This window comes from Somniosus microcephalus, chromosome 3 (assembly GCF_052327205.1).
Source record: "Somniosus microcephalus isolate GS21.2 chromosome 3, FLI_Smic_1.0, whole genome shotgun sequence".
Classification (NCBI taxonomy): Eukaryota; Metazoa; Chordata; class Chondrichthyes; order Squaliformes; family Somniosidae; genus Somniosus; species Somniosus microcephalus.
In genome coordinates this window covers 238,190,795-238,205,821 of record NC_140989.1, presented here as the reverse complement: position 1 = coordinate 238,205,821, position 15,027 = coordinate 238,190,795, and the positions used below count along the sequence as shown (strand labels likewise).

The window sequence follows — 15,027 nt, the reverse complement described above, 5'->3', positions numbered from 1 at the left end:
ATGGTCACAGCTCTGGAGGTGAGGCGCAAGATCTTGTTTCCAGAGAGTGGGAGGAATCCAACCCACCACGACTACACCAAAGCCTGGAAGCAGATCGCCCAGAGGGTGACGTTCACCGGCGAGGCCCCCAGGACCCACAAACAATGCCGTAAGAAATACAACGATCTGACCAGGATTGTGAGGGTGAGTAGCCTTTCCAGTCTCCTCCTCATTCTTGCATGTACACCTGACATGATGGGCAAAGGGACCTGAAAGTCCTTTTGGCCAGCCCTCAGCCAACAGCATTGGGACAGTCATGAGCATCAAATGGCCATTCGGCACTCTACACTTTGGCCAAGCTATTCCACCATGGGAGGCAGTGGACAGTACATCAGGGCTTCACTCTGTCCAAGCTATTCCACCATGGGCGGCAGTGCACACTACATCAGGGCTTCACTCTGTCCAAGCTATTCCACCATGGGAGGCAGTGCACACTACATCAGGGCTTCACTCTGTCCAAGCTATTCCACCATGGGAGGCAGTGCACACTACATCAGGGCTTCACTACGCACTTACAGCCCGTCCTTTCTCTTGCAGGCTAAAGTAGCGTTTAATCGCCAGGCCCGTGCCAGGGGTGGCCGCGCCAAGCTGCAGAAGCTCACTCGGCTGGAGGAGCGCGTGTGTGTGCTCATGGGAGCCCGTGTGATTGTCCCCACAGCGTGCGGTGTATCCGACCCTCCACTGCCCGGCAATGGTAAGGACCTCGCCTTTTGGCCCTCTCGCGTCGCACTGGCCCATCCGAGCTACCTCCTTTGCCACTGTCCCACCAATGCGCTGAATCCCACCAGTCCTAACTCCCTCGCTGACGCCGTCTCCTCACTCTGAAGCTACTCTTGTGCATTCCTGCTTTCAGCTGGTGACGACCAGGACCCTGAGGCTGCCAGTGACAGCACCTCCAACCAGGAGGAGGAGGAGGAGCAAGCCGGACCTTCGGGGGAACAGTCACGTCCCGCAGGAGAGGAGGAAATGCTCGACACCTCCTCACTGGACGAGTGCCTGGAGGAACTGTCGCAGGGCAATGCAGCTTCTGGGACCAGTGGCGTCCAGCCACCCAGCAGCCGTGCGCGTGGCCCGCGGCCTTCCCCCCAAAGGGGGGAAGGATCAGAGGGGAGTGCTGCTGCTCGGCACACTCGCCGTCACCAACGCGGCAAGGGTCCCCTAGTTCGGCCCCCTCCTCCCCAGCGGGAGAGTCGCGACTCCAGTCCGGACACCTTCACTTCGGAGGAGGTGCGGAAGCTCGATCAGATGGCCGACGACTCGGACCGGCGCCACACGGAGCTCATGAGCGTGGTGGGGCGCATGCCTGAGGCCATCGAGTCGCTGGCGACCAGTGTGCGCGAGTTCGGGGCAGCAACTGCCGCGACTGGCCGCATGCTAACTGATGCCGTCAAGACCCTGGCGGATGTGATGCGCGCGCACACCAGGACCACAGGGCCACTCACTGCTGCCACACGCGCTGTCTCAGGCAGGCATCGCCAGGGCAGGCGCCGCGGTGGACCATCCCAGCAAGCCGGCCGTCGGCTGATTGCTGCGGATCCTGCAGTGCGGGCCCGGCCGAGTGCCACCGCGCCACAGCACCAGCCAGCGCATCCCAGACGCCAGCTGGCCCACATTGCGCCATCCGTCGCTGCCATTCCCCCTCTGGGGCGTCAAGGGCAAGCGGCTGCAGCTGATGGTGGCCAGGCTCAGGTGCGCCACTCAGGAGACGGCCCCTCGAGGCCCAAACGCCGTGTAGGCCGCCCCCCAGCGGCATCTGGCGGAAGGGCATCTGAGCCTCAGGCGCCTTCCCCCAGCCTCGCAGCAGCCACTGGGCAGAGCTTGCGAAGGAGCAGCAGGCAGGGCAGGGGAGGCAAAATGCTGGCCAAGGTCTCGCCCTCGCGGGCCACTCAGTAGAGGGTGTGGCCAGCTTTCCTTTAATATGGCGGTGGCCATCTTTATTTTGCCCATGGTTGTGCTTTTGGAGGGCTTTTTTTTTGCGTTAGGCCGACGTTGAGGCCCGGTTTCAATAAAGGTGGAGTGGCTCCTCCCCAGTTTGTGGGAGTGAGTCGTTTGTTGGGCTTTTTGTGGGGCCCGTTTATTGTTTTTGGGGATTCATGTGGGAAGGGCTTTTCATTTTTGTGTAATAAAAAATTATCTTTATTCATGCAGTCTCCATGGTTGTTCTTCTTAGTGTTTGTTGGCTTCGCCGGCTGAGGGCTTGCGGAGCGGCTGCATTCATCTTCCCTCATGGCCCCTGGCCATTCCCTGACAGGGGGCTTAGAAGTACCGTGTAATAAGGTGGCGTCGTGCGGCCCTTGGCCCTGGTCGCTCCCTCCTGGGAACGTACTCCTGCTCCTCCTCCTCCTCCTCCTGCTCCTCCTCCTGAGGTGCTGCTCCAACGTCAGGTGGCAGTGCCTGAGTCCTGCGGATAGCCAGGTTGTGTAGCATGCAGCAAACCACCACAAATTGGGAGACCCGGTCCGGCGAATACTGGAGAGCTCCTCCGGAGCGATCAAGGCAGCGGAACCGCTGCTTGAGGACCCCAATAGTTAGCTCGATGATGTTGCGGGTGGTTTGATGGCTCTCGTTGTAGGCCTCTTCAGCAGCGGTCCTGGGCGCGCGGAGCGGGGTCATGAGCCAGGTGCACAAAGGATAGCCTTTGTCCCCGAGTAGCCATCCTCTTGGGGGAGGCTGTGCCTGGAACATGTCATGCACAGTACTCTGCCGCAGGATAAAGGCATCGTGGCTGCTGCCTGGGAAGCTGGCATTGACTGCCATGATGCGCTGCTTGTGGTCACAGACCAGCTGCACATTCAGAGAATGGTAGCCCTTCCTGTTGCGATACTGCTCGCCATGCTCCAGAGGGGCCCGCAAAGCCACATGCGTACAGTCAATGGCGCCCTGCACCAAGGGGAATTCCCCGAGTCTGGAAAATCCCAATGCGCGCTGATGCTGGCTCTCCAGGGCCATGGGGAAGGAGATGAATTGGCTTCTCCTTCTGAACAGTGCTTCGGTCACCTGGCGGATGCAGTGATGCGCGCCGTACTGGGAGATGTTTGCTATGTCCCCAGCAGCGTATTGGAAGGAGCCGGTGGCATAGAAGTTCAATGCCACCGTCACCTTCACTTCCACCGACAGAGACGTCCTGCACCTGAGCTTTGGCCGCAGATCTCGGCGAAGCAGGTGGCAGATCTCTGCAATCACCCCCTTTCGGAATCGGAGCCTTTTAACACATCGCGCGGCACTCATGTTTAGGTAGGAACGCTGCTGGCGGTATAGCCTGACTGGGTAAGGCCTACGTGGCCGACGCCTGTAGCCCCCTCTGCCTCTAGCCAGGGCTGCCCCTCTCACAATGCGTCTGCGAGCCCTACGGACATGGAGCTGCAGCTCCGCGTTGGCACCCCATGCAACCCCCATCAAATCCTGGCAAACACTCTAATTTCCAAATGGCCACTTGCAGCGCTGTTGCCTGAGTCCAAAAATACCTGGCTCTTGCTGCTTGAAACCAGTTAGCTATCCTCCTTGTTGTGTCTCCAGAAATGCGTTGCACAAGACTGTTTTCTGAAAAAAGGATGGCCTTTATACTGGAGAGGACGTTCCCTTTAATTAGCGCCCCCCGGGGCCCGCGCTGGTTGTGTTGCGTTCCTTTTTCCAAACGCTCCGGCCGCCCGCCGCACAATGGGGCGGTCCGACTGAAGTTTGCAATCGGGGCGGCCAAAGGGCGTTGCACGAGGATGTGACGTCATTTTCTGCGCGCGCATCCGGGCGGGCGCTAAACTTTGCGCCGGCGCTAACGGGCAACTTAATTTGGGGCGGGGCGCAAACTGCGCTGCGCCCGGGCGCTACACGCATAGCGCCCGGAAATCACTTCTCTTAAGGCGCTAACTGCTGGCGCAAGCAACTGAAAATCTAGCCCTAATTTTTGATTAAAGAATCCCTGGGCATTGTGCTTTTAAATTTCCAGGGATAAAAATAGCTGTCACACCACATGGCCGACGACAAAGGACTTGGAAAGCAGCTTTCTGTGTCTGGAAGTAAGGTTCAATGGAGCTGCCAATCAAAGGGGAGTCACCACCCCCCCTGGTCCCCACCCCCCCTGCAGCAGGACAATCCATGCCTGTTTACAAAACGTTCTACAATGTTGACTCTAAGATCGAGTGCTTGAAACTGCCAGCATGAACAAAGGAATTTTGTTTGCTAAGCACTCAAGACTGTCAATCAATTGTGGTTCCAGATGACCACAGGACAATGCTTTGTTTACAAAGCAATTGAATGCTATTAGCATTTGTTTGTATATCGAGTGGATACATCTAAACTGCAGAAGAGACTTTTGGATCTTGAATGGGAACCGTTTAAGAACTGAATGGGTTTAAATCACCTAGTATTCTGGACAATAGAGCAGTTGTATTTCCCTTTTGTTTCAGCCCAGGGAGCTCCGGAAGACACATTAACCCAGTCCAACCACTCTGAGTTAGCCAATCACAGCTTTCTCTTGTGTATTGGGCCCTTTGGGTGGGAATTTTGCACACAGCCCTTGCAAGGCAGAACGGCAGGGGGCTCACCAGGTATATAAGATAGCTGCTGAGAAGCTATCTCTCTTTTTTTACTTCCTGGGACCAGAGGTGAGCGGGGTGTTCTGACTCCTCGGCAAGGCAACCTAGCAGGAGTTAGGGGGTGGTGATTTAAGGGTAATTGCTAAGATTGTTTAAGTAACATTGGAGCCATTTTATCCCTCGTTTTTGCCGTCTGCAACCCCCTGTTATATAGTTTTACTGTAATTACTGTGTTCGTGTGGTATAGTTTATTCTTTTGATTGTAGTTTATTTAGGTAATAAAACTTGATTTTTCTCTCATCCAAACCACTTGTCCATTTTAATATCATTAATTATAAGTTCCTCCACTCAGAACTGAAGGAGGGGTAGTGATTCAAAACCGCTGTTTGTAAATTGGTTTCGAGTGCAGCAGCAAAATGCTGCTGACCAGGTGAATTACCGTAAACCAGGTAAAAGTTTGGAATTGGTCAGAGCTCAGAGGCAAAGGCTGCTGGCCAGGTAAATTACCATAAACCAGTTAAAAAGATGCCCCCCTTACAAAATGGCAAGCCAGGTAGGAGTGGAGTCAGTTTTTGATTTAATAAGTGGTCTGGATCTGGAGAAAGCATCAGCTATGGTTTCTCTCATTTTCAGTATGTGGGTAGCCCTACGGATGTTAACAGCAGCGTGTAGGCTGACCTATCAGTGTATAGGTGGCTGGGTTAGGAAGGGTGAGATGAGCGTGCAGGAGGAGGTTAAAGTGGCCAAGAATCAGGAGTCCCAGTGTGAAAAATGCCAGGCAGAGGTAGAACGCCTCATAAGAGAGATGGATGAGGCCAGAGCTAGTGCGATGAGGGTGCAGGAAGAAAATGCACGCCTCACACTAGGGGTCACGAAATGCCAGGCATTTATAGAGCGCCTTGTGCAGGAAGTAGCAGAGGCTAGGGACAGTGAGATGAGGCTACAAGAGGAGAATGCACACCTCACCCAAGAAGCTAGCGAGGGAGAGAGCCATGTGAGAAACAAGACAGAGTTCCTAAGGTATCAAATCATAGAAGCAAAGAGGAGCGAGATGAAACTGCAGGAAGAGAATGCTCGCCTCACCGCAGAAGTGACAGAGCAGGAGGCAAAGTTTAGGGAAGTAAAGGCAGCTTATAAGCTGGCCTGCACCCTAAGGTTTGAGGAAGCAGATCATGGCCCCTGTAGGGCAGAGATAGAAAGCCTTAACATGGCTTTAAAGGTAGCAAGGGGGATGATTTGTCTGATCAGCCCGAAGGCAGGTCAGCTGGACTTTACTAGCAGCCCAAATCAAACCGCCCCACAGGCAGCATCCAGAATGGTGCTGGATTGGGAATTAGAGACCCCAAGACCGCAGCCCACAGCTCCGAGTCTTGAGGAGCTCTGGCAGCGAGGAGGGGTGGACAATGGGGTGGTAGGAGAACACCAGCAGGTCCCGCTAGGCAGGCGGGGACCAGGACCAGTGTACCCCCTCCAACAACGGAGGTACAGTCCGCCCATGAGGAGTGAGCCTGAGAATAGGAATCCTCAGCCCACAGCAAGTTCGAGTTCACAGGCAAGCACTGTGGCTTGTGTGGGGGGAGGAGCCATTCATGTTCAGAGTAAGCTGTTTAAGCCAGGGAACAGGGAAGGAGAGTTCTGGGACCCCTGTAGAGCAGGTCCAGTAGCAGAAATCTGGGACAAGGGAGGCACACAGGAGATAGTTTTGGCCCAGACGAAAGACAGGTCCAAAATTCCCCATTTAAAGCCACCTGGGTGAGGGAACATGAGCTTGCTGTCCATGCAAGTTCAAGTTCACAGCCTACAAAGACAGGCAATGTGGCTTGCTTCCAGGGGCAGGTTGTCCTGCCCACAAATTGGGACACTTCCCCACCCCAGTGGGATCTAAATTTTGGCAAAAGCTCAAATTCTAACCAAAGTTTAAATTTGAGCAAGTTAGGTGGCTCAGAAACAAAGAAACAGCAGCCTGGGATTAGAAATCAGCAGGCTGCTGCCCATTCATTCACTGAAACTGCCCGCGCATGCGCAGGCGCTGGTCTGGAGACAGGAATCCCCCAGTCTTCCGAAAAGCAGATTCACGCAGGTGCAGTGGCCTGTTTAAAGGGACAAGCTTCCCAGCCCGTTTCTAGTGTGGTCCCCCCCATGATGTGGGACCCTGGCGGGGGCAGGGATAGCAATCCCTCTTGCAGGAGACATAGGGAGGGAGCTGACACCAGGTTTTAAACACGGGGAGGAAAATTTCCAGCCACCAGCAGCGGGTGGTGAGAGTAAACCTGCCCCCAGCACAGAAGTGGGCAGGGAAGAGCAGACAAACCCAGACAGAGATTTGCACCGGCAGGCTGCCAGGTACATTATACAGTGCGGGCTATTTGGACATGGGGGAGAAGGTTCCCAGCCAGCTGGGGCTGTGACCCAAGCTCAGGGTCTGCCAACCAAAGTTTCCCCCACTGAGACGCCCCTCAGAAGGTCTCAGCGGGCCCGCAAGCCCAAGAAAAGGTGGTCACCAGGGTACCTGCCACACAGAGCAATCTCCCAAACTGGGGAGAAGCCGAAGGGCAGAGGTCCCCAATCAACAGCCATAAGGTGCAAGGGACCAGAGACAGGAAGCAGTCCAGCTTCGCTGCAGCCAGCAGCAATCTGCGACAGTGCCAGAGTTTAGTCTGGCCGTCCAGAGATGGGCGGCATCTGTATTAGAGCTATGTGTATATAGCTTGCTTTAAGGTGTAAATTGTAAGTTTAGATTTAACTGGTAGTTTAAGTGTAAGTTTAAGTTTACATGTGTGCCAAATGTTTGTATTTGATCCGAGGTCAAGGGACCTGACCATGTCTCCACCTAAGGAAGCAGGTCAGTGAGACCTGGCTGCATGTCCTTTTACGTTTTGCAGGAGATTGGAAAATGAAGCAGCTCTTTTCGCCCAGCCCGAGCTGGGCACCGAATGAGGATACGGAATGTTGGGGATCACCTTGCCACCGGACGAATCCAGGAGACCCCACAGCGATCTTCGGGAAAAACCGGACAGGGTCCGGAGGAACTTGCCTATTCCTCCTACGGGGAGGAGATGGCCCCAGCTGGGTGGGGCACGGCCCCCAACCCAGCACCATCCTGACTGAAGTTCACTTGCGGGAGACCTCGCTGTTGAAGAGTCATGATGGGGAAGCGCGGGCGCCTTGTCAGAGAGGGACGCGTTCCCCGGGGGTGGGTGGTGATGGCCCGGGAAAGATTGTATAGGGAGGGGGAGACCCAAGAGTCGCGTGGGTGCATTCGGGGAAGGGAGGAACTCACCCGGGGGCCCACGGGCAAAGTTAGAGTGTAAGTGTGTCTGGGGAGGATGAGTGGGTGGCCGGATCTGGGATCCAAGGTTGATTGTGGGGCCAGGGAGAGCCGCCACACAGGCAACCATCATTTTCTGCAGCCAGTCGAGGGAAGACGGGAGGGGGAGGGACTGGGAGTCATGATCCCATACTCCCCGGTCTCGGTCTGTGCCATGGTAATTTTACACATGTGGGGTACCCCGCCTCCACAAAGGGATAAGGGAATGGCTCAGGGCTGGTGGAGCAGGCTGGTCAGTAAATCCATTCTGCCTGTTTTAAAGTTTAAGACAATCAAAGGGGGGTGGAAGGTACATTTACTGCCCGTGTGGGAGGAGCAATACCCACTCGAATTTCGTGACCCATCATCGGCACATGATGGTCAGGGTTTTATTTAAGCATGTTGTTTCAAATGTTTAATTTTTTTTGTATTTTGTGTTACAGCCCCAAGTTGAGCAGAGGCGTAGGATCCTCTCCGTGCTTGGGACCATTTTGTGACAACTCCAAGTTGAGCAGAGGCGTAGGACCCTCTCCGTGCTTGGGATCATTTTGATTACATTTTGTAATAAGTTATAATGTAAAAGGTGTTTGTAAATTTGGATTACATTATATAATTTTACAATCATGTAGGGGTATGAGATCCCTTATTGTAAATTGATGTATCTGTAAGATGCCTACCGTATCATGGTTTTTTTTCTCGAATTTAAGGGAAGTAGACGGGTTGGGGGATTTAGTGGTAGATAGCTATTAGGTAAATACAGGGGATGGTTGTTTGTGAGGGGTCAGAAATTATTGCTCATTTCTTCAAGAGGATACTACAAGCAAGCTGGAAGTATCCAAGGGTGAATTGTAAGAATTCGCAATAATTTACAGTTCTGAAGATTAATTTTTGATTAAAGAATCCCTGGGCGTTGTGCTTTTAAATTTCCAGGGATAAAAATAGCTGTCACACCACATGGCCGAAGACAAAGGACTTGGAAAGCAGCTTTCTGTGTCTGGAAGTAAGGCTCAATGGAGCTGCCAATCAAAGGGGAGTCACCACCTCCCCGTAGCAGGACAATCCATGCCTGTTTACAAAATGTTCTACAATGTTGACTCTAAGATCGAGTGCTTGAAACTGCCAGCATGAACAAAGGAACTTTGTTTGCTAAGCACTCAAGACTGTCAATCAATTGTGGTTCCAGATGACCACAGGACAATGCTTTGTTTACAAAGCAATTGAATGCTATTAGCATTTGTTTGTATATCGAGTGGATACATCTAAACTGCAGAAGAGACTTTTGGATCTTGAATGGGAACCGTTTAAGAACTGAATGGGTTTAAATCACCTAGCATTCTGGACAATAGAGCAGTTGTTTTTCCCTTTTGTTTCAGCCCAGGGAGCTCCGGAAGACACATTAACCCAGTCCAACCACTCTGAGTTAGCCAATCACAGCTTTCTCTTGTATATTGGACCCTTTGGGTGGGAATTTTGCACACAGCCCTTGCAAGGCAGAATGGCAGGGGGCTCACCAGGTATATAAGATAGCTGCTGAGAAGCTATCTCTCTTTTTTTACTTCCTGGGACCAGAGGTGAGCAGGGTGTTCTGACTCCTTGGCAAGGCAACCTAGCAGGAGTTAGGGGGTGGTGATTTAAGGGTAATTGCTAAGATTGTTTAAGTAACATTGGAGCCATTTTATCCCTCATTTTTGCCGTCTGCAACCCCCTGTTATATAGTTTTACTGTAATTACTGTGTTCATGTGGTATAGTTTATTCTTTTGATTGTAGTTTATTTAGGTAATAAAACTTGATTTTTCTCTCATCCAAACCACTTGTCCATTTTAATATCATTAATTATAAGTTCCTCCACTCAGAACTGAAGGAGGGGTAGTGATTCGAAACCGCTGTTTGTAAATTGGTTTAGAGTGCAGCAGCAAAAGACTGCTGACCAGGTGAAATACCGTAAACCAGGTAAAAGGTTGGAATTGGTCAGAGCTCAGAGGCAAAGGCTGCTGGCCAGGTAAATTACCATAAACCAGTTAAAAAGATGCCCCCCTTACACCCCTTCCCGCCTCGCGGAGGTGGGTCCCAGTGCGGGGTGTGTACCCGCCTCCTTTGAAACTGGCATGGAGGCGGTTTGGGGACGGGATGGGTTCGTGCCCCCCGATTTTGAGATTTTAACCTCCCACACGCCTCCAATCCCGCCTCCATGGCCCAATGAAAATCCTGCCCATAGAGTACAAAAGCCAGGAAGTTATGCTAAACCTATGTAAAACACTAATTGGGCACCAGCTGGAGCATTGTATCCAATTCTGGACACCAAACTTTAGGAAGAATGTGAAGGCTTTGGAGAGGGCACAGAAGAGACTTACTAGAATGATTCCAGGGATGAAGGAATACAATTACGTGGATAGACTGGAGAAGCTGGGGTTGTTCTCCTTGGAGCATAGAAGGCCAAGAGGAGATTTGATAAAGGTGTTTAAAATCAAGAAGGGTTTCGATAGAGTAAATAAAGAGAAACTGTATCCAATGGCTGAAGGGTCGATACCAGAGGGCACAAATTTAAGGTGATTGGCAAATGTACCAGCGGCGACATGAGGGGAAAAAAATGTACGCAGCAAGTTGTTATGATTTGGAATGCACTGTCTGAAAGGGTGGTGGATACAGATTCAATAGTAGCCTTCAAAAGGGAATTGGAAAATACTTGAAGGAGAAAAAATTGCAGGGATATGGGGAAAGAGCCCAGAGTGGGACTAACAGGATTGCTCTTCGAAAGAGCCGGCGCAGACGCGATGGGCCGAATGACCTCCTTCTGTGCTGTACTGTTCTATGATTCTATGATTCTATGCTTTGACTGGTTAACAACATGCCTATTCAGTCGCAAAATACTGCTCATGATTTCCAAAGTGCCTTTGAAATATTAATGGTATAAAGTGTTTGTACTTGTTATTCTGGAGGTGAGGGCCAATTTGTTGTGTAAGACACCCAGCAGAGGTGAGAATGCCTGACCCAGCAGGAGAGTCAGTGCAGTTCGTACGCACAGTATCAAACACAATGGCCCAGAAATTCAGGTCGGGGGCTTCCCGCGGGTGTAAGCCCCTGACCTGCACTTACCTAGCATGCCGGCCGTTGAGCTGTAGGGCCCCGTGGGATTCCGATCTGGGGCTTGGTCCAGCTGCCGGCGCACAGTGCTTGTGTATCCCAGGGGCGCAGTTAGTTCGATGCGTCCCCTGGGATCACGTGGGCCATGGGGAGCCAATCGGAGCAGGGAATGCTCCATTCATAAGTCTTGACAGGAAGTGCTGTCAAGACTTATAAATACTACTGCCCCAAAATAGCACTAAACCTTCAAATATTTTTTTTTTAAATCACATTTTTTAAATAAACTATAAATTACATGAAATAACTATTTTAAACAATAATTGAAATTTTTGAAAAAAATAATTTATATTCTAACGGGGCTAAAAATAAACTTACCTTGCTTTAAAGTATTTAAAAATAATAAACCTGTGGAAAAAATGTTTTAATTTTAATTAATTCACCACTTACCTTGTAAAAAGCAGGCTGCTTTTTAAATTTCTAACTTCTGTAGACTTACCCTCCCGGAAAAACCTGTATAGAAAACCTAAGTTTGATGTGCACGAGCAGCCTCCCCCGTGCACGTGTTCGACCTCTGAACCCCTGCTTTCAGAGGAACGGAAGTGCCAGTTTCCCGCGCATGCGCAGTGCATGCAGGAAACCGGCACTTCCATCGGGCCTACAGGTGAGTACCCAACGCGTACTCACCTGTGGAGACCCGAATTTCTGGGCCATTATTTTATTTACCTCTTCAAAGGGACCTCAATTACTGATGACGTTTTAAGACCTTCTTGCCTTAAACCATCCCTGTTCAGTTTCATGCGCAAGCATGTTAGACCCACTCTCTATGAAGGTGATGTCAACACAACTAAGTTTGATCATTTTAGTAAAAAAGTGAATCAATTCCAATGGAACTGCACTATGCTATGTGATTCCCAGAGTCCTGTTTATTTAGATGGGAGGGTATTTACCTAATGGAGCCCAGTTTTGTCACACAGGATGGTGTCTGTCTGAGTGCACTGGGGCCAGGTTGCATTTCAACTACAATGATATTGAAAAACAAGAAACATAAAATGTAAAACTCATAACTCGAGCTCAGAGAGAACATCCCAGAATGTACATACTGCACTTTGGATAATGGCTCTCTCAGCTGGGAGTGGGGAGCTGGCAGGATTTGTGTTTCATTTGATAATGCTGGAGAAGAGAAAATGACCAAATTGAAGGTGGGAAGAATGTTAATGAGGAAGAACATTCAGTTCAAAATGCTCTCCCAGTGTCAGCGAAGAAATACTCACAAATATAGAGTACCTTATGGGCCAAAAATTCGGGTCGGGGGCTTCCCGCGGGTGCAAGCCCACCATCTGCACTCACCCTGCGCGCTGACATCTGGAGCCCGGGCCTGCTTGCATTTCCTGTCACAGGCCCGGTTCAGATGTCAGCGCGCAGTGCTTACCTGATCCAGCGGTGTACTTAGTGCGATGTGCCGGCTGGGATCAGGTGAGCACTGTACAAGCAATCAGGGGAGGGGAAGGTTCATTCATGAGTTTGAGAGTAAGAACTGTCAAACTCATGAAAACTACGGGGGCCCAAAATACTATTTAAACTTTAAATAAAAATTTAAAAAACATCGCAATCATTAAATTAAGTATAAATAATTAAAAAAAATAATTTAAACAATAATTTTGTTTTTGAAAATAATAAATTTTTAATAAAAAGGGTCTAAAACTAAACTTACCTTATTGTAGATTCTTTAAAATAATAAACCTGTGGGGAAAAGAAATCTAAATTACACTAAAACGCCACTTACCTGTAAAAATAAATACTTACGTGTGCTTTTTACAAGCGTAAAGACCGGAGGCCTTTACACATGCGCAAATCCCCCAAAACAGAGGAAATCCAAGACGCACGCGCTGCCCCATACAGCGCACGCGCTAGCCTCTTCACCTCTTGGGTTAGAGGAGAGGAAATGTCGGTTTTCAGCGCATGCGCTGTGCATGCTGAAAACTGGCATTTCCTCCGGCCAGACGCGTGAGTACCCCTTCCGTACTCACGCGTTTGGGGAGGAATTTCTGCCCCATTACCTTTAAACAATAGACTTTCAAGTTTGTTGGTCAACATAGGCATCCATTGCGAGGGGCCTTCTTGTCTCCAGAGCTGGCCCAGTGATTTCACTGACAGTGAGGACATCACTGGAGCCTCAGAGTGCCTTCATCCACTTCAGTGAGGGTTACCTGGGAGCTGAACTGGAGGCAGCAAAACCCAGAAAGCACCCTGCCAGCAGAGTGTTCAGGAAACCATTAGCTTCTGCCCCATTTACACTGTGAAACTGGTTCCACCTGAAGCTCCCTGTGTTCCGCACACACTGTGTGACAGATTAGAACAAGAAAAAAAATACTGCGGATGCTGGCAATCAAACGAAAACAGAAAATACTGAAAACACTTAGCAGGTCATGCAGCATCTGTGAAAAAAGTGGAAAAAAGTTACTGCTTTAGGTAATCATCTTCATCAGAACCCAGATTGGTCCTGGTTCAGCTATCCCAGGAGAGCTATGGGGGCCCAGCATTTTGTGTGTATTGCAGTTGCTCTACAGTCACATTACTTTAGGATTCTGGCTAGGAAGTGCACTTGGCCAATGCCAGGCTGAGGGCAGAGAGCTCAGCAACAGCAGCTCATGGTAATATCTTGCCTTTAATGTGGAATATGTCCCAAAAGTGTATTGCAGAAAGGCGGAGAAAATCAAACAGATAAAGGAATGGATAGCGAGCCATGGAGCGAAAGGTAAGCCAAGAAGCTGGTCGAAAAGATGGATTCTGAGAAGGGTTTTTACAAGGCGCGGAGGCAGAGAGGGTTTTGGAGGAAGCTCTAGAGACTGGGGAAAAAAGTGCCTCAGGGCTCTGCTATCAATGGTGAAGCAAAGGGAAGACAGGAGACCTAACAGTCCAGAGCAAGAGGGTCAAAAGGTACACAACAGGCCAAGAGCTCAGCCCATACCTTAGGTTGCCAACCCTCCAGGATTGCCCTGGAGTCTCTAGTGTAAGGGTTGGGGGCTTCTTTAAACTGGTTTAAAGTAATTTTCCTGGTCTTGCAGCCTTTGCCTGCACTCATCCCAATTCCAATAAAACCAATTTTAAAACAGCGGTTTCGAATCGCTACCCCACCTTCCAGTTCTGACTGCAGGGCTTATAATTATTGATATTAAAACAGACACGTAGTTTGGATGAGAGAAAAAAATCAAGTTTTATTAACTAACAGAAACTATAATCAAAATATCAAACTATCCCACACGAACACAGTAAAATTGCTTAAAATGTGGTAAGGCAGATGGGAAAAATGAGGGGTAAGTGACTATAATGTTGATTGAACAATCTTAGCAATATCCCCTTAAATCACCACCCCAAACTCCTGCTAGGTTGCCTTGTTGAGGAGTCAGAACACCCTGCTCACCTGTGTTCCAGCGAAGTAAGAGAGAGAGATAGCTTCTCAGCAGCTATCTTTATACCTGGTCAGGTCCTGCTGTTCTGCCCTGCAAGGGCTGTGTGCAAAATTCCCCACCCAAAGGGTCCAATACACAAGAGAAAGCTGTGATTGGCTAACTCAAAGTGGTTAGACTGGGTTAATGTGTCTTCCGGAGCTCCCTGGGCTGAAACAAAGAGACTGCAACAGCCCTATTGTCCAGTGCTGGGTGATTTAAAACCCATTCAATTCTTAAACGTTTCCCATTCAAGGTACAAAAGTCTCTTCTGCAGTTTAGATGTATCCACTCGATATACAAACAAATGCTAATAGCATTCAATTGCTTTGTAAACAAAGCATTGTCCTTTGTCTTTGGCCATGTGGTGACAGCCATTTTTATCCCTGGAAATTTAAAAGCACAACGCCCAGGGATTCTTTAATCAAAAAAATTGATCTTCAGAACTGTAAATTATTGCGAATTCTTACACTAGGACTTAAACCCAGGAGAAAAATTATAATGGCATTAAAAAATTGTATTTTAGAAAAAAAATTCTTTGAACACTTTTGCTCGTTAGTTATAAAAATATTGGACATGGGAAAAAAGGCTGTTTGACTGACAGTCAAGAATCATCCGATC

The 15,027-nt window shown here is 49.8% G+C and overlaps 1 protein-coding gene across 1 annotated transcript; it reads left to right on the top strand.

Annotated features, from left to right (window-relative positions):
• Window positions 1-377: 377 nt before the first annotated feature.
• On the top strand, window positions 378-8,593 carry LOC147121768 (uncharacterized). Its single transcript, XM_085978001.1, has 3 exons — window positions 378-733; window positions 893-1,369; window positions 8,586-8,593. The coding sequence occupies exons 1-3, from the start codon at window positions 403-405 to the stop codon at window positions 8,591-8,593; spliced, it is 816 nt and encodes a 271-aa protein (XP_085834127.1). The 5' UTR covers window positions 378-402.
• The last annotated feature ends 6,434 nt before the right edge of the window (window positions 8,594-15,027 follow it).